Below are 19,530 nucleotides of genomic sequence, written 5' to 3' on the forward strand. Positions count from 1 at the left end.
GGCACAGTTCACAGATTTATTTAAGATTAGCGGTTTGCAATCCGGAGACCCAGCCTCAAAGGCATCCAGGGGACCCTATATATATACATATATATATATTTATTTATTTATATTTCCCCAAATCTACCTATAGTTATTGCATATCAAGTCTGACCAAGGACCCCCCCCCCCCTCTCATGGTACCTCTGTGCACCCACTGTTGAAAACCCAGGCTGTAGATCCTAAAATGGTGCCATATATTTACACGTCCTTCTTACCACATCACATCTTCTCATACAAATCTACCATGCTTTCCAAGGATGAAAATGTTTTACCATCTCTTACCAAATGGGAGTCACAAATGCACACACAAAAATCAAGTACTGGGTTAAAATATGTTTATTGATTTGTAAATGCAAAATTATATTTCCAGACATGGATAGCACCAACGGCAGTACCCATTGGCTGCTGTCGCACTTGTATGGTCTCCACTGACCGTTGTCCAGTGATACTGCTGCCTGTAAAACATGGTTCCACCTGGCAGCCAATGCACTGGTGCCGTAAGTGACCTCACAAAACGGAGAGATGAAATCTGCACAATATTCCATGAATGAGACATGTGCCTCTGTGGGCTACCAGGAGTAACTGACCGCTCCCCAGAAGTCACAGAGCAGTGGAGAGCTGCCGGAGCACCCTCCGGACATTCCTGCTCACACTCTGCCTGGGTTGTGGAACTTGCCGGAAAAGCGGCCATGGTTGTGCAGGTCGAAAGCAGACAGCACTTTGCGAATGCCGAGCATGTTTGAGGTTACCACCCTCTTGAAGGTCCAGGGATTCTGGTTGTTTTTCTCTCTCTCTGCCTCCTCTTGCTGCATGGCTGCTAGACTTTCCCTGCTTACCACCTGCCCGAACAGAACCAGGGGGGAAAGGTCAGAGGGCAAAGGACAAAAGAGAGAGATCCAGAGCCATTTATGAGGTCATACTTCGATACTCATGCTCATATTTTTATAATTTCTAAAGGTACGGGGCTAGACAGAATTTACCAGACCGATCACTGGATATAATAAAATGTGTTCTATAACCAAGGCTGTGAAATTACCATAGTCTCTCTTTATGGCCTGTAATTTAATCCTCTGGTACACCCATCTTATGCTGTTGAGTGACCATTAAAATTGTCAGTCTGAAAAGTATCAAAAAGTCAAATATTTAAAACCAACCATGTGCAATAATGCATTCAGTGAACACAATAATGTGCTGGATTTCACCAAACCCATTATGGGGTACGTGTACTGAAGGAATTAAGAGTTTTATTACTGCCAAAGAGCAGCTACAGCAGAAGGATTTAATACATCTGGAAGCTGAATAAATGGACTGTAGGAAAAACAAGGTCCTTCTTCAGAACTGTGCACTAACCCGGTTAGATTTGTAAGAACGGTGGTCAAACTTAAATCTGAAGGATTAATAAGAAAGTCGTAAAGGCCAGTAAAGGCCAATACAATTTATGTCTCAGCGATGGGCACAACGGTGATAGCGACGACATCAAATTGTCCGTCGTTCTAGTATAAACGAACAGTCGTTTTGACCGAACATTAATTATATTAAGCGCCGGTGGCAACAATCAATTACGTAAATTGGCCTTAAGAAACAGCTTGCGAGAGGTACGAACCTTGGCAGGAAAGGGGAGTTTTTTGGCCACTTCAGACATAAAAGACTCCACTTCACCCAGTTCACAGCGGCCGCCAACCTCTAAAATCAGTCGCCCGTAGCGCACGGGGGTCACATACTGGTCGATGGCTCCTTTGCCGCCTCCCATGCGTTTGCCGAGCCCCCTACGTGTGATTGGCTTGTAGGGGGCACTGATACACCAGTGTGCAAAGGTAGTGCTGGGGTCCATTCGTCGATTGATTGTCAGTCTCATCATCTCTAAGTGACCCCAATGGAGGTAACCTCCACCCAAGGCCTGCCAAGAACAGACAGAGGGGGGGGACTTTTCAAAATGCATATCAAGAAGGAGAGCACAATATAATATTTGATCCCATCTTCCAGGTGCATATAAGTCACCTGCAAATATCACAATTTAGCCTTTACACAAATGGCCTTGAATATACAGACAACTGCATCACTTAAAATTATGCCCATGGATAATGTAATGTGCTACTGCTGGTGTGTGCAACAGCTAACAACCCCAAATCCCATGGCACTTTTTCACACCAGCCATGCAGTACTCACCACGATGGCATACTGGCCCGTTGTAAAAGCGGTGCCGTTCCGCGCTGGGCCCTGGATATCGCGAAGGTTTTTCATCTCCTTCCTGACCTTCTTTAGGTCGGGAACCTTGTTCATGAACTTCAGCTTTTGTCGTTCAGGTAGCATCACATCTTCAGGGTAAAGACACAGGCGGATTCATATTTAAACAGAAAGGGCAATTGCTTTGAAGGCATGTAGAAAACATCTGCAATTGCCAACAGGTGCATGGAGCTAAATTACGTTCATGGTGAAATCATTTTTGGGGACTGCACGCTGTTTGTGAAAAAAAAAGGATGAAGCAACAGCTAGCTTATGTAATTGCTGAAAATCACTGGGACAAATTGAAAACTGCTGGAGTTAAAAGGCAGGGTATCTGAAGACAGCATCACTCATATGACGTCTGTGGTACGCTACATTCATCGTCGTTCATAAGTTAGCTGTCAGAGCAATCTAAATCTAAATCTCTTGTTATGTATTTTGGTTTTTACGTTGTATATATTTATATGTCGCAATTTGAACAATACACCAACAGTCAGTGTGGAGAAACATGAATTGATGCATTTCACAAGCATCACTTCAAATTAAGGTCAGATCATATCAAAATTTGCATGGCAAAATAGGATGATTTCACTGGGAGCCACTTACCACTGTAGTCAGGTGGCAGGCGGTATGTCTTCAGACCGGCAGACAACACCTTCAAGTGATCTTGGAAAAGACCTGCACAAATGCAAGATAACATCAGCAAATTCTTACAAACTCGCAGGGAATTAATGAGCCAATATAAATGTTGACTGCAGTTAAACAACTCCATACACGTTACAATCGTAAAGTGACATTTTACATAACCTTACCTAAGTTAGCTTTACGTTATATTGCGAATTTACCTGCACTCCCAATCGTCCGACTGGCGACTCCACAAAAAGACGCTTTCAGTAACGAAAACATAATAATATAGAACAGTTTGAAACGGGTGTTGTTTTAAAAAATAAACTAGTTTATCTTCATTTCTTTTATCAAACATACAATATTCCAATTGATTCATTTAATTAATCTCGTACAAGGTTGCTGCCATTTTCCCCAACAGCAACTACATCCGGTCCTGCTGAAAATTGTCCGAAGGAAACAGAGCGCCGAACGTTCCGGAATGCACCTTAATCTGCGTTTGAAAATGGAATTCACAACTTATTTTGTTCAATGTCAAACATACATGTATCTTTATTTTTGAATTATGTAAAGCATTTCTGCCAATTTACTCAAATGAAGGCTTTATTTCTGATCACATTGGCAGGACTATTACATGTACTGCGAATTTGCCAGTCTGACAACTTATGATTACTTTCAGTAAATTTTGATTATGTATCCCCAACGTTAGCTCTAGGACACATAAGTATTATTCAAGTCTAATCAAAAGCTGAATTGTGCATTTGGGGAAATAACTTCTGCATATATTTTACTTTTGTTTTAATTCTTATTCTGATATAATCACATTGGTTGGGAATCCTAGCATGCTTCATGCCTTGCTTCCCCATATAAGCAAATTATGCTCCATATAAAAACAATTGCACGTCATTATACAAGTTTGAACAGTTTCACAAACTTCAATATTGTATTATATTGTATTTCCAGGTTCCATTTTAGGAATGAGGAAAGCCTGGAGAGCAAGCAATGTGAAAATATATGAAGGATCTGCTTAATCAACTTGGGCAGGGAAACATGCATTAAATTGAACATTATTTCAGTCAATATTCATCACACAATGTCGAACACAAAAATGTCAGTGGTCAGACAGAAAATATAAAAATCATGCATCATTTTATTTAAACATAATAAATATGAGTGCAACTGTATACAAATACAAAGTTGGTGTTAACAAGTTACAAATTAATTTAAACATATTTCCGAAGGATCTATTCTGCTTCAGCCATGAGTAAAGAGTTTTTCCCAGTCCCTGTGTCTGTTTCACTGTTCACTAAGTGGTAGCCCTGCCACTCCACGCTGCATTTCTCTTTTTTTTAAATAAGGGTTGTCACTTGAATCACTTGGTACATGACATTAGCATTCATAATCTCATGGCTGAAGAGCCCATAGTTGTGTTGGTCTAGATTCCATGATATAAAAGATCATATTTAGGGATATTTCTGGAATCAATGGGGCTTTTGACAATCAATTTTCCTCTCATGGCTCCACGGTAAATCACCTCAATCAGATCAATGAAATCCTGCTTGGTTTTAAAACTTCCCACAAACTTGGTGTGATCTGGGGACCTGAAAAATAAAAATACACAAACAATTCAGTTGAGAGGACAATAGGCCAATAAGTAAAATAAATACAATCCACCAATTATCATAAGCTGACCACCCCTTTAAAACGGGGCACAATGTACTCCCACTCTCTAAAATAAAATACGACGTATAGCAGTGCTAGCGATATTTAAACGTGGTCTCTACTTAAAAAGCATATTCAAAATTAAATCAAGAAATACATAAACCTAATGAATACATGTGAAATATGAACATACAGTACTAAATGTAACAATTAAATGATCAGCCCTGTTTTAAGTTATGAAAAACCTGGTACTCTTTGCTTACACACAGAAGGACGTTCAGGACAGTCTCACCCTTACCCATAGTCGACCTTCATGTGTTGCCCATTGAAGAAAAAGACTGTCGACGGGATATAACTGATATCGAAGTACCGAGTATATACTGGAGCCTTGTCCACATCTACCAGGTAAATCGAAGCCATGTTGCTCAAGTCATGAGAGGTCTTAGACAGCTGACAAGGGAAACACAGGGCATGACGTTATTTAGTAACTTACAGCACAAACATGACCAGTAGGATAAAAGCATCTCTGAATTACTTTTAATTATTTGAGTGACTATATCAGATACACTGTAGAAGTGTATATAACGCTTGAAGGAGGCGTCCGAGTTTAAAAACTTTGTTCATGCCTGTGATGCCCTGCACATGTCAAGTGGACATTGTCATCATATTTGCTCATGTGAACGTGTCTCATGAAACAATATCACTTTCGGTGATGATCGCTTTGATCGCAGTAAGCGAAACGTCACTATCTATAGATTTCTCACGTTGGCTATGTCATAAAAAACGAGTAGTGGTATACAAATAATCCACGACGTGCAGCTGCCTATAGACGTACGATTTCATCCAGCTGCAGGCAGACTGTGTCATCATCTCTCCCAAATCGCAAAACCAGAACCTTTTCTGCAACTCCTTTAATAACATCATCAATGTCTTTCTTGCCGCAAAGCTTCGGGAGGAACAAACTCATTCTGTCGTACAAAAGTCAGCAATTATGTTTACATACGTATTTTACGTGACCCGGAAGGTCTTATATTAGAGAAGACAGGATCATAAAGGGTTCGTATGAAACATTGTTAATGTTAGCAATGTGTCCCTTTTACGTTTTGAAATGAATCCTTATACTGACAGTTTATTCTAATCTTATGCATTCAAAGTCACGACCAAAACTTGTGTTCACGCGGGCCATTGTTCATTTAAATTTGTCAGAATTTTAAGCATTTAATTTTCAATGACGTTCAAAATCTAAGTCTAAGTTTCATCACGGCTGGAAAAGGGTGAAGTACCTAACTCAACACGACCTTTCTGCGAAGCATGCCGAGTGGAAGAGTGAGCTGAAATTTCCCCTTAAAGTCTTGAAGTCTTCAATGAATGCAGTCGTTGGTAGGGATTATAATAATACTATCACATTTCCAATAAAACTGTAATGGGTGAAATGGTTATAACGGTGTCTGTAAGTACGATTATAGGACAGAAACACCGTGGTAGCTAGCGAGTTCAACTTAGCCTAAAATGTTGGCGTCAAATGAGACTTCTAGCTATTTAGTTAGCCATTTGTATGATACATGTTAAAAGGTGTAACATGGTGGTTGATCACACTTTGTAGGTTTTTATAAGCAATTTGCACAAGTGGGCATTGAAGAAACACGATGAAAGCATTACATATGTCCGTTGTTTAGTTTTTGAGAAGTAAGCGTTTTATGCGTTTGACGTTATCGATAACGTTCATTCTCCCAAGATAAGCGCGTATCATGGACGTAGCTATGATAACACACACGTGGATGTGTGTGGAAAGTGGGAGCACGGTCTGTCAATAATAGCTAATTGACAGTTTATTACCACGCCCAGACACCTTTATAGTGCGAAATTAATAGAAATGTTTTAAAATACATTTAAATAATAGAAAGATTATGCACATTTGTTTTGTTGTTGCTTGAAGACAACTGGCATGTGTGACATTTAGCTGCCATGTTACTCCTTTAAAAGATACAGTAAATAATTTGTTCCGTATCTATTTCCCTTTAGCGAATATAGTGTCTAATGATGAGACTACCCAAAGCATCGTTGGTAAAACTACTGTGGCGGAACTGCAACTTCAGTACAGCAGTCCGAGTGGGAAAACACTGCAGGTGGCAGACACCAATCTGCGGTTTCCCACCCTTTCAAACCCGAACATTATGCACTACGTTAGTGACTAGGAAAGAGAGCGACCAGGCTAATGAGAAGCTTAACCTGGACATATGGAAGTCTGTGATGATGTCACCCGGTCCCCAGGAGGAGAAAGGGAAGGAGGAGGAAGCTCTCGGAGAGTCGGGAGAGGAAGCAGAGTGTTCCCCGCTGGCTGCCACCCGCGAAATGGTGGAAATGATGCGGCAGGCCGGGAGAAATGTCCCAGAGCATTTGAGTGACAACGACCTTCTGTCACTCCAAGAGCATACTACGAAAACTGCAAGGAAGAAGTTTCTCAAGTTCCTGGCTCTTAAGGAGAGCTACAAAAAGGCCCGGAAGCAGGAAAAGGAGAAGAGGAAGAGTGAATCCCAGCCACAAGAGGAAGAGGAAGAGGAAGCTAGAGTGAGTTTGAACTCCTATTTGATCACGAAGCGGGGCCGCTATTTAAACTCCGGATGCAAATGGAGGGCTGCCCAGGCTATGCTTTTTGGGCAGTCGCTGGTGTTTGATATGAGCTACGAGGCGGTCATGAACCAGAGGGAGCTGAGTAACACAATCAGCCAGCTGCAGGAGTGCCTCACCTGGAACAAAAGATCCCTCGAGCCCTTCCACATTCACTTCTGCAACCTGCAGCCCAATTCTGGCTACAAACGGGAGCTGACAAGCAGGTATGGGGACTCCTGGGATAACCTCCTGATCACTGCCACTGAGCAGAGGCATGTGGACATGTTTCCCCACAAACAACTGGTTTATCTGACCGCAGACTCCCCGAATGTGCTCCGGTCCTTTGACCACAACAAGGTTTACATTGTGGGCGCCCTAGTTGACAAAGCGGACCAGTCCTCTGTCTCGCTGACTAATGCCAAGCGACTCAAATTAGACACTGCCCGCTTTCCCTTGGACCACTTCCTTCAGTGGGACTCGGGCGCCAAGAACCTGACGCTGGACCAAGTTATGCGCATCTTACTGACGCTGAGGGACACTGGGAAGTGGGAACAAGCGCTTGAGTTTGTCCCCAAGAGAAAACACAGTGGATTCTACCCGAAAAACCTGGTAGAGGGTCCTGTGAAAATGTTCACTGATGTAGCCAGAATGAAGTTTAAGAAACGGGCAAAAAAATTTACTTTCAGTGAAACTGGCTCCGTCAGAGATGCCGGACACAAGCCCCTCACTCAGCCGGGGGTACGAAACGTTTTCAAACCCAAACAATTCATGGAGCCTGATGGCAAAGCAAAGGGCAGGAAGAACTGGGGGGGGTAACCATAAAACAACAGATGTGCACAAAGAACAGCCTTTAAAAGACTTTCTCTCAAGAAGGCATGTTGCATTATCATTGTGGAATATGTTAAGGCCTATGTAAATGTATGTTGCTCATAGAGACCTTTGTTAAACTGCAACACTTCTTTACTCGTTAGTTCACATTGTATTCATTACTACTGTGATGCAGCGGCGATGTCATGCATTTCCGTCGACCGAAACCGCCATGATGATTCGGCAGATGCTGAGTAGAATTTTGATTAAATATGTGGACTCTGCCCAATTGTAACAATGTGGTATAATCTGTCTTGCCCTAAGAAGAAATTATTCGTAGGGAAATGATGTGTGACCTGTGCTTTGTATGTCAAAAGGAAGTTCTTGCCTTGAATTACAGCCTCTAATAAATCTAATGAATTAATCCATTCCCTAAAATGCCAGAAAGGGCAGCTTTATCCTGGAGAGTACAGTCCAGTATATACCTTTTGTGTCCACATGAGGGAGCCCTTGTCTTGTTTACATAAATCAGGGCTCTGACGTTCCGGAGGTCTGCTGTTTCTACTTTTTTGTTGTGTGCTTAATTTCAGTCAATTCCCCTAAATGAACTGATGATACAAAGGAAACCATGAAACTGCAGATATTGTAGCCCTCCAGGACCTAATGGCAGCCATGCAGCTCAGTGGAGAGTATGCCCTCACCTGATATGGCACTCACGGGTACACATACACTCAGTGAGCACTTTATTAGGTGGACCTGTATACCAGCTTGTTAGTGGAAATATTTAATCAGTCAATCATGTGGCAGCAACTGAATGCATAAAAGCGTGCAGACGTGGTCAAGTGCTTCTGCTGTTTTTCAGACCAAATGTCAGAATGGGGAAGAAATGTGATTTAAATGTCTTTGACAGTGGTTTGATTGTTAGTGCCAGACTGGGTGGTTTGAGTATCTGAGAAACTGCTGATCTCCTGTGATTTTCATGCACAACAGTCTCTAGAGTTTGCAGAGAATGGTGCGAAAAACAAAAAGCATCCAGTGAGCAACAGTTCTGTTGGCAAGAAAGCATTGTCAATGAGAGAGGTCAGTGGAGAACAGCCAGACTAGTCAAAGCTGACAGGAAGGTGACAGATACCAAATAACCACACATTACGACAGTGGTATGCAGAAGAGCATCTCTGAACACACAACACGTCAAACCTGTGGAAAGTGGATAGGCTACAGCAGCAGAAGACCAATAAGTAAAAAAAAAAAAGTTATAAATACCTAATAAAGTGCTCTGAGTGTATGTACAGTATTTACATTCATGAGTGTAAACAGCGATTGATGTTTTGTACTCTGGAATTATTTCAACATCAAACTAACAGCCCTTTTAGCTGACACCTGTAGAACCCAGCCTGCAAATATGTTGTGTTACGTAAACCTTTTTTTTCATGTTGAAATTGAATCCATTTCATCACTTTGGATCAGAGGAGGGATAATGAACATACAGTATTTCATTTTTGCACACACACGCGCACACACTTTTAAAATAAAGATTTTATTTTATGAAGGGGTTTAATATTGAACACAATTTGGTCTGGGGCAGTGGACTGAACAGCTGCAGGAGAGAAAGAGACTTGTTAACCAGCTGTTTGTCTGCCCGGATCTTCCTGGTGTTACTCACACCAGCTCTGGTTGAGCCATCGCTAGACTTCCTGCGTCTGGTGTTTAAACGCTTGTTTACAGAGAGTATACATTTATTACTGTGGGGCTATGAGTAAGAGAGCTGACAGGGCCCCTGTGTATCTGACCGGCCCCTGTGTATCTCATAGGGCCCCTGTGTGCCTTGTGTATCTCATAGGCCCCTGTGTGACCTGTTTATCTCATAGAGCCCCTGTGTATCTGACAGGGCCCCTGTGTGTCCTGTATATCTCATAGGGCCCCTGTGTGTCTCATAGGGCCAATGTGTGCCCTCTGTCTCTGACCGGCCCCTGTGTATCTCATAGGCCCCTGTGTGCCCTGTGTATCTCATAGGGCCCCTCTGTATCTGACCGGCCCCTGTGTATCTCATAGAGCCCCTGTGTGCCCTGTGTATCTCATAGGGCCCCTCTGTATCTGACCGGCCCCTGTGTATCTCATAGAGCCCCTGTGTATCTCATAGGGCCCCTCTGTATCTGACCGGCCCCTGTGTGCCCTGAGGAATACAAAGCGCACACACAGACATACCTGAGGTTCACTGAGTCACTCTGTCTGCCCAAACACAGACACAAGGTTATTAGGGCCCAAGTGCACTGTGTGTGTGTGTGTGTGCCATTGTCAGCGAACACTTACCTGTAAGAAATGATTTAGAATTTGTCAATATACATTCTCTCTGATGCAATGTGGTTACCGTGACATGTTTACCACAGTAAGGTTGTTCCAGAATCGAATCGCCCTCCCACTGTTCCCCTTCACATTACAGTGGAAAGGCCTGAAAATAAACAAGACTTTTTAGAACCGTCCATCGTGGAGAGGTTGTTGGTGCTGCTTTTGAAAGCTTTTATTGTTTTATGGGCATTGGCCTGTCTCCTGAATGGGATTATTGCTAAGGCCTTAGCCTCCTCTTCAAGCTGTATGCTGGGCTTTATTTAGCCTAGCGCCCCACAGCCCCTGTGTGTGGCTATGTGGAGCCCTAGTGCGTGCACGAGTGTGTGTGCATGCGCGTGTGTGGTTGCGTGTGTGCATGTGTGTGTGTTTTCTGGCTACGAACAGGCCAGGGCTTGTCTGTAAGGCTGTATAAATTCCTCCTGAGTCAGGAATAGCAGAGATATCGGGGTGGAGCAGCTGGCACTCAATCTGGAACTCTACTACCAGCCGAGAGAGAGAGGGAGGGAGAGAGTGTGTGTGTAAGAGAGAGGTGGTGAAAGAGATAGGAAACAGAGGCTGGAGAAATCGAGGGGTAGAGATTCAGAAGCAGATGTGTATGGAGACCTAACAATAACAAATGGCAAAAATAAGGGTAAATATAAAACTGCAGTCACCCGGGGTATATTATTACACATGCCACTGCAGGTTACAGAGAAGCATGCCACCTTCTTTCAGTCAATATCCAATATTATTTCTCAAAACAGTGAGCACACTTTATTATACTCTGCAGTCACCAGCTGGGCCCTGTTGTGATTGGACGGCAGGACCGGCCAATTACATGCTGGCAATTAGGAAAACAGCAACACCTCAACGAGGGAGGGAATAACCTGGCCAATGAAGCGTCTTTGATGACGCTCTATGGTGTCTCCCAATCAGAGTACATTCTGGACCATCGTTGGCATTGGTGACGGGGTTGGGGGTGTGTTTCATATCCTTAAACTGGATATGAAACCTAAAGACCATTTTATTCTAATTTGAAAATGTGCATAATCAACATTACTGTTGCGCACATAGTTTTTGTGCTAATGGCAATTAATGCAAATTGTTGGTGTACTTATATAGATCTGCATATGTATCTACTATCTACTGTATTTGATCAGGTCTTCCTGATAGTAGGCGACATGTGAAGTTTACCTGTCATTTTCAAATCAATTCATTAAGGCCACGGAGACTTGCTGCGAAAGAACATTATTTGTATTCAGAAAATAACTAAACTAAAACAAAGTTGTTTTTTCTGTTTGCTTTGACTTTTCTCAGGAGTGGGGGTGGCACACTGTGGTGCGGCGGGCACTGAGGGCATCACCAAGCAAACATTTACAACCAAGAGCTATTTACACAGTGCTCTGTGATACAAGGCCCGGTATGTCCCCTCTCTTCCCCTCCCCAACACACACACACACACATACACACACATACACACACATACACGCTCACACACACACGCTCACACACACGCATACACATACACGCTCACACGCATACACATACACGCTCACACACATACACATACACATACACATACACGCTCACACACATACACATGCACACACACACATACATGCTCACACACACACATATACATGCTCACACACATACACAGGCACACACACCATGCACAAACACACACATACACACACACACACACACACATACATACTCATGCACACACAAACACACACGTACATGCACACATACACGCACACACAGGCACACACATACACATTCATACACACACACACGCGCAGACACACACATCTGGTACAGAGACAGTACAGATAAAGTGGGTGGTCTTGAGCCAAATTGGAAGAGGGGGGTTACTGTTGTAAATATGCATTAATCCACTGTGTCTGAACTTCCAAACACCATCAACATCACAATGAAAAAAGCCTGTGAACAATTACACAAAGCTAAAGACCATGACTCAAATACATTAGATGGTTAAATAAAAGATAAATAGTTTGTTGAATGTAGCGTCGGGCAGTGGTGATGTGGACACAGCAGAATGTGCTTCCTGCCTCTGAAGGGCTTTCATTGCAGTCTCCTTGTGACCTGCCTTGTCATGACTGGCGTGAGGTCATCGCACCTCCGGGAGGAAGAGGCAAACAGGGGCGCTCAGCGGATGAGCTGGCATTGTGGTCGACAGGCAGGACCAGAACTACACCAGCGCTGTCCCGTCCACAGATAACCGGACCTGATAACGCTCTCTCTTCGGCCAGAGTGCGTTCGGTTAGCTGTTCTTCTCCCTCCTCAGTTCAGATGTGTGGGACGGTCAGGGACGTACAATACAAACAACCGCAATCGGTGCTACCAGTAATTCTGAAGTATTTTTGAAATCATCAAAAAAAAAAAAAAAAAAAGAAAGTCTGAACAAACAGACGGTGAGTCATTTCAGCCGTATTTTGGTGTGTAGTTTGGCATCCCGGGCGTTTTCCGGCTGACAGTTCTCCTCGCACACAGAGGATTCAGTGTCTGTCTGTGAGCGCGCACACGTCCGCAGTCCGTCAGCCCGCCCAGTCCGTCAGCGAGGGAGGAGGAGGCGTCGTGTCGCGGTGTAGGGGGGGAGGGTCGGGGGTGGGGCAGGTCTCAATATGGCCGCCACACCACCTCCTCCAGGCGTCCGGCTCCGGTCGCCATGTTGGTGGGGGAGCTGCTGTGGCTGCCTTCCGCTTCCACCACCTCGCTCTGATTGGGCAGGGAGGGGTTGAGCAGGGCGGAGCCCGTGGAAGCATTGGTGCAGGGGGGCAGGATGCGGGGGGGCGAGCGGTCCCCCCCGGACACCATGGAGAATTGGTACGACCCGGTGGTGGCGCTGTAGTACAGGTGGTAGGGGGAGGAGCCGGTCTGGAAGGGGCCGGGCTGCCCTTGGGAGGACCCGCTGCTGTAGGGCGGGGGCAGGTAGGTGTGGTAGCGGGCGGGCCCGGTCATGGCCGACATGCCGATGCCGATGGCGTTGGTGACGGGAGTGGGAGTGTACGTGAAGGTGCCGGCGGGGTAGTGCATCCGCGAGTCGGAGAAGCGGCCATCCGGGAGGGAGGGCAGGGAGGAGAAGGGGCGCTCCAAGCTCATCCGCGGATCTCCAAACGGCGTCAGGTCAGGACCTGTGGGGGGCGCGGGATAGGAGTCAGCCAGCGAGAAGTGTTTTAGTCTTGTAATAATTTTTCTCATATTAGCTTTTTTTAAATTACTGTTTGCTTGACAAGTACAATTTTCTTTAAAAAATTTGGCAAATGTTGAAATTAGTCAAACTATCTCATCTCATCTCATCGGCAATATGTCTTATTTTGCAAAAAAAGTAATAGAAATATGTCTAAATAAGACTAGAAAGGGATTAAATGACTTATTGTTTTTCCCAGTGTCCCGAATGGTCACGCAAATCAAAGGCATATTGTGAAGACTCTCAGCAGCTTCATAATTGAAATATTAAAAGCCTTTAATCAGCATTAAAATGAAGAAGAATACCCAGTCAGACCCCTGAAAGTGGGCTCTCTTCCTAGCAGTGCTTTCACAGCAAAACAAGATCATAATTCACAGTGAAATCTACCTTCAGGATGACGAACACACTGGGGTGTTACCGTGGGTGAGGATAACAAGTACCTCATAAAGATGTTAGGGGTCATGTCAGTAAAACAAATAACAGGAAATTGGCCAATGTTAATGCCTTGAGTAACAAAATGGAGGGTTCTGGTAGAACAAATCTTTACTGTGATAAAATAACAATGCCTCAAGTATCACAATGGAGGGAATTGGTAGAACAAATCTATACTATGGAAAAATAATACTCAAGTTTATGGACATCAGTTAGATCCACTGGAAAGTAGGTAATATAGATGGGAAATATAAAATAATTAAATTGAAATATGAAAATAATATTGGCAATGTCATTGAGTCGGTTTTAGACTGAACTTAAAATGGACACTTGGGTAGTTGGTTTATTTTCTTCCTGCCAGAGATTTATCTTTGTTAATGTAAGGTGTACTCCATGCATGTGAAATGTTTTATTCTTTACTTTTGTCACTTAACATGATGTGGCATCATCTGCTGTACATTTGGTAGAATCAAGTGGACATCTTGGATGACATAAACATGTTAAAGATATTATTCATTGTATGTCTGTTGAATGTGCCTTGGAGTGTAGGTTTCAGAACAGTACAACATATGGTTCTTGAAATTAAAACCAGAGACATGTCCCCTATACAGGACAAAAATGATTTGCCCAGTTTTGGGAGGATAATATGTACCAGTGCATACTGTATGTGTTGTGTAGCAGTGCTAATGTACCAGTGCATACTGTATGTGTTGTGTAGCAGTGCTAATGTACCAGTGCATACTGTATGTGTTGTGTAGCAGTGCTAATGTACCAGTGTATACTGTATGTGTTGTGTAGCAGTGCTAATGTACCAGTGTATACTGTAAGTGTAGTGTAACAGCGCTAATGTACCAGTGTATATAGAATCTGCAGTGTAGCTGTGTGGCGGTCCAGTGTGCAACAGTAGTTGCTATAGGCAGGCATGTTGAACATGATGCTCCACATCTGGAATGCAGTGCACAGTGGCTAGATCTGTGCCATGGGTGGGCTGGGAAGCCAGAAGGCATTATATATAGAGCAGGGCTGCCAAATCATGTTCCTGGAGATCTACTAAGGTAGGTTTTCACTCCAACCCTAACAAACCGCACCTCATTCAACAGCTAGAAATCTCTTTGAGCTGATAATTAGTAGCCAAATTAGGGTTGAAACGGGAAGCTACAGGATGGTAGGGTCGGGCAGCCTGAGAGAGGGACCTGCATCTTCTGCTACAGCAGGGATCATAAAATCCGTCACTGGAATCCAAATCCAGCCCTGGTTTTCTATTCTCCCGGGTAATTAACTGAACACTTAGTGCTGCTGATTGGCTCCCAGGTAAAGGGTGGGGGGAAAGCAGCAGTCCTGATGAGTTTGATGAGTTCAGCCCTGTGGGGTGAGGTGGTGTACCTGAGAGGCGGCTGGAGAGGTCGGAGAGAGCAGACATGCCGCTGGCCCTGCTGGGGGAGATGGGCGTGGCCGGGTGGACCGCGGGGGTGGAGATCTGCCCCAGGTAGGGGTAGGACTGCTCATAGGACCAGGAGGGAGAAGTCTGCATCTGTCTGGAGTCTGAGACCAGAGAGCCATGGAGGTATTAGTAAGCCATTGTAGTGGGCTGTACAGTAGAGTGGGTACTTCACTTGTGAAGCACGGAATGCGGTGAAGAGAAGGCTGTATCAGGTTACCGTGACAACACTCTTACCCTCAAATAAAAAAGAAATAAAACATTGTTGCCCTTGGCTACTGCCTTAAGCAACTGGTCTTAGAAATCTTTGAACAAAATACAACAAAAAACTGAAGCCCAGAAGCACAGTGAAGCGACTGCACATTTTGAGCTGTGAGACAAAACAGAACTACCCAGCAGCAGAGTGGTAACTAAGCAACAGTGATGAGCAGCAGTTAGGACAGAACTGTGGAGCTGTGAACAGGACAATAAACCAGAGAATCATAGTACATATTAACGATTATTAGAGCTGTCCTCAATAAAAAGTTTAATAAATGAATTATTTGTGGGTTTTTTCATTTCTAGTTTGTATGTGTCTACAGGGCGAGGAAGGGAATAATGGAGTGAGAACCAACCGGAACAGAGAGAGAGAGAGATGGAAGGACAGAGATAGAGGGAGGGAGAAGGAGACGGAGAGAGAGAGGAAGTGATTTGGGAGGGGGTGCGGTTGAAGGAGCAGGCGGCTGGCTGTCCCTGAGGTCTAATAAGCGCCCCGATCGCCTGCAGACTTCCAGACCAAAGGAGACCATCAGAGAGGAAGCAAATTATACACAGCAGCCAAGCCTCTGCCTTTAAGTGCAGCCAGCTCCTCCAGCGCAGTGCGGCCTGGTGCCAAGCCCCCGAGCCCCCTCCTTTCCTGCCTTCCTCCCCAGACTGCAGCCCTCTGATCACAGGCCGGAGTCACACACGGCTGGGCCCTTGCTCTGGGTGCGTGGGTGGCGAAGGGGACGCTGCATCCTGTTCCGAGTCTCGCTCTTGCACCCCCCACTCCCTCTCCAGTCATCTCACGCTCACAGACGGTCAGGAGTGATTCACAGCGCACAAACAGTCTGCCTTAACAAGTGTTTTAGAAACTTGAAATCTTTCTTTTGTCTCTCAAGTTGAATATACTAGTTTGTTTTCAGTTACTGTTTTTTCAGTTACTGAAATGTTCTTACCCCATTGGCAAATCTTGAAATGAGTCAAGCTGTCTCACCTCACTGGCAACATTGGTGTCTTATTTAAAGAAGTATGGAAAGAAATATGGTTTCAAGTCTGAATATTTGACTAAAATACTTGTTGAGTTTTCTGGTGATTTTGAAGAGTGTGACAGGCACTGGTACAGATGTTAGACCACTTCTGGGCGGTCTGTGAGGAGCCTGCTGTCAACGATGTGAGGCTGAGCGAGCAGTAAGTAATGTGAACAGAGGTTTCTGTGGCCATATGAGAGAGTGGCATGGGGGTCAAACGGGGTCAGAGAGGGACAGGACGGGTGTGCTGTGGGACAATGTGGGACACTCTAGGATGCTGTGGGACAATTTTGGACACTATGGAACGCTATGGGACAATTTCGGACACTATGGAACGCTATGGGACAATTTAGGACACTATGGAACGCTGTGGGACAATGTGGGACTATGTGGGAGACTCTGGGATGCTCTAGGACAATTCTGGACACTGTGGGACATTGTGGGACTATTTCGGACACTGTGGAATGCTGTGGGACAATGTAGGACACTCTAGGATGCTGTAGGACAATTCCGGACACTCTGGGACGTTGTGGGACAATGTAGGACACTATGGAATGCCGGGGGACAATGTAGGACACTATGGAACACTGTGGGACAATGTAGGACAATGTGCTGCACTGTGGGCATGCTGCCACGTGGTTGCAGGCGCTTACAGCTGCTCCTAATTTTCGATAATATGAAAAGGAACGTTGACGACTAACTAGAAAGGTCCTGAATGACTAAAGAACGGTTTCCGCTGGCAGCATTCCCGCTTCTATTTCTGGAAGCGAGATCAGAGAGAGTAGCACGCAGCAGGAAGTGTACTGTCCCACACTGCCAGGGAACCACGTCCCTCTTTTATTCTATCTGCCTCTCTCTGTCTTCATCTCCATCCCTCTATTTCTACACCATCTCTCACCATGTCTTTCTTACACATACTCTCTATTTCTCTCTCTCTCTCTCTCTCTCTCACGCACACACACTGGCATAAAAACAACAGCAGTCCAAAAATTCAGTTACAATTTGGCAGTTTTTTTTTTTTTTAAATAGGGGATTTTCACAACAGCTACTTCCTGTCAGCTGAGTATCATTTCCTCCTTTCTGACCGACCTCCCCAATAAAGAAGCCCCTCCTCTCTCCCCTAACTGTCATGTCGATCACAAAAGAGGAAGATAAACAAACAGCGTACATAACCCTGCATATCTGGGGTCTTCCTCAAATTCCAAAACAACCTACATAACTTTTTCAAGTATGTTGTTGTTCAGTTGTACTTCAACATTTTGAATTTGCCATTCTATATCATTGGAAACTTCTGTGAAAAACTAAATTTGTCTGCCTTATCTGCCTTATCTGCCTATACCTACCTTGTAAAGAGTCTTAAAATCTTCTCTCAAGTGGAAATAATAGCTTGTTTTTAATAAAGGGTGGTTAAATAATAGCTTTTGCTAAATAAGACAAAAATACTGGGGTGAGATTTGCCAGTGGGGTAAGAACATTTCACTTGTCAAACTTAAGTAACTTAAAACAAGCTAATTTGAAGTCTCATTACAAGACTAGAGACACTAAAGACGGTTTTTTTAGCAGTGTAGTAAAGTGCTGCACTGTGTGTCATGTCCATTTATTTGCACTGTGCCTGCCCAGTGTCAAAAGAAGCAGTGTCTGTCTGTGTGAAGCAGTAGGGCCACAGAGCTGAAGGCACACTACGCAGGAGGTCACTGACACAAGAATTCATTGCAAGCTAATGGTTATTTTGTTCGATCAATTGCTCAGACCTGACATTATGTTGTCCGGTTGGAACCACAAACTGGACCTGTAATTTGAAAAGAGGATATTTTGGTGGAAAGCCAGGCATGTGGCTGCCCTGCATGGGAGCGCAGGTGGGTGTGCCCTCACCGGGTATCTGGCTGTGCGCAGGGTTGCTGAAGGGGGCGCTGTTGAGCGAGGCGCGGGCGTTGGCCATGGAGGGGTGGTGGGGGCTGACGCGCATGGCGTTCCTCCTCAGCTGCTCCAGCTCGCTCAGACGCTCCGAGAACGCCAGAGTCCCAGGCTTCACCGAGTCCTCCAGCTTCTGCCTGTGTCCTGCAGCACACACACACACACACACACGCACGCACACGCACATAGACACACACGCACACGCACACAGACACATACACACACACAAAGGCACACACGCACACGCACACACAGACACAGACACATACACGCACACACACACAGACACACAGACACACACGTTAGTGTTACTACAGCCTTGGCACTGAAGGTCTGTGAGGTGTATGGGCAGGCAGCTGACTCCTCCCAGTGACTCATGGATTCACAGACGCCTCACACTCCAGCCTTCACAGACGTGTATGAAAGCTGAATACAGCCCGTCTCATGAAATGACAGCTGCTCGGACTGGTGAGCACAATGGGACCTCGCGCTGGGAAGACGTGGGAGGAATGAGGCTGACAGCCTATCAGCAGGGAGGGGCGCTCACAAAACACCGTCATTCACAAATAATGCCGCCAGCCTACGGCCCTGCGAATTTCAGAAACATCTGTGAAGCCTGGAAAACTGCTCAACTCAGCCAATAACATTTCTTGTAACTGTCTGAGTCCGCTGTGGGGAATGTGCATTAGGCGGACATGCATTTAGGTTCCAAAAGCTCTGGCATCAGGTAGGAGGGAAGTTACACATACTGCAATGAAGGGAGAGGAATTACTGAAAACAGAACTCCCCAGAACAATTTCACACAAGAGGCAGCTGAAGGTTTAGGAAATTGTGTAAAAGAATACCACAGAAAATCGTGAAAATGTGTTGCACAAATGAACTTTCCACTTGAACTGTTTGAAGTTAATTTGAGCCATCACTGAGAATGTATGAATGAAACTAGTGATAAACTCATCCTATTGAGAACGAGC

At 44.7% G+C, this 19,530-nt stretch overlaps 4 protein-coding genes across 7 annotated transcripts in view; 1 reads left to right on the forward strand and 3 right to left on the reverse strand.

Annotated features, from left to right (window-relative positions):
* Window positions 1-360: 360 nt before the first annotated feature.
* mrpl16 (mitochondrial ribosomal protein L16) lies at window positions 361-3,354 on the reverse strand. Of its 2 annotated transcripts, none has more exons than XM_061226703.1 (5): window positions 3,111-3,354; window positions 2,872-2,943; window positions 2,209-2,357; window positions 1,646-1,939; window positions 361-881 (listed from the first exon to the last, which is right to left on the reverse strand). In XM_061226703.1, exons 1-5 carry the CDS (start codon window positions 3,169-3,171, stop codon window positions 690-692), a joined length of 768 nt encoding a protein of 255 aa, XP_061082687.1. In that variant the 5' UTR covers window positions 3,172-3,354; the 3' UTR covers window positions 361-689. The 2 variants fall into 2 exon arrangements, with proteins under 2 accessions (XP_061082687.1, XP_061082688.1); XM_061226704.1 differs by having other exon boundaries at window positions 3,078-3,146.
* Window positions 3,355-4,019: 665 nt separating this feature from the next.
* Window positions 4,020-5,594, reverse strand: txnl4b (thioredoxin-like 4B). The gene is made up of 3 exons (XM_061226705.1): window positions 5,387-5,594; window positions 4,850-5,001; window positions 4,020-4,490 (listed from the first exon to the last, which is right to left on the reverse strand). Exons 1-3 carry the CDS (start codon window positions 5,516-5,518, stop codon window positions 4,325-4,327), a joined length of 450 nt encoding a protein of 149 aa, XP_061082689.1. The 5' UTR covers window positions 5,519-5,594; the 3' UTR covers window positions 4,020-4,324.
* On the forward strand, window positions 5,492-8,532 carry trmt10c (tRNA methyltransferase 10C, mitochondrial RNase P subunit). Of its 2 annotated transcripts, XM_061226702.1 has the most exons (3): window positions 5,492-5,607; window positions 5,825-5,931; window positions 6,574-8,532. In XM_061226702.1, the coding sequence occupies exon 3, from the start codon at window positions 6,589-6,591 to the stop codon at window positions 7,975-7,977; it is 1,389 nt and encodes a 462-aa protein (XP_061082686.1). In that variant the 5' UTR covers window positions 5,492-5,607; window positions 5,825-5,931; window positions 6,574-6,588; the 3' UTR covers window positions 7,978-8,532. The 2 variants fall into 2 exon arrangements, with proteins under 2 accessions (XP_061082686.1, XP_061082685.1); XM_061226701.1 differs by lacking the exon at window positions 5,492-5,607 and having other exon boundaries at window positions 5,626-5,931.
* A 2,997-nt stretch (window positions 8,533-11,529) lies between these two features.
* Window positions 11,530-19,530, reverse strand: part of runx1 (RUNX family transcription factor 1) — a 49,209-nt gene continuing 41,208 nt past the window's right edge. For both annotated transcript variants that reach the window (XM_061226698.1, XM_061226699.1), the window contains 3 exons: window positions 18,518-18,703; window positions 15,323-15,481; window positions 11,530-13,451 (listed from right to left, as the gene is read on the reverse strand). In XM_061226698.1, coding sequence (XP_061082682.1) covers window positions 12,937-13,451; window positions 15,323-15,481; window positions 18,518-18,703 — 860 coding nt within the window. In that variant the 3' untranslated portion in view covers window positions 11,530-12,936. The remainder of the gene's footprint in view (window positions 13,452-15,322; window positions 15,482-18,517; window positions 18,704-19,530) is intronic.

This window comes from Conger conger, chromosome 17 (genome assembly GCF_963514075.1).
Source record: "Conger conger chromosome 17, fConCon1.1, whole genome shotgun sequence".
NCBI lineage: Eukaryota > Metazoa > Chordata > Actinopteri > Anguilliformes > Congridae > Conger > Conger conger.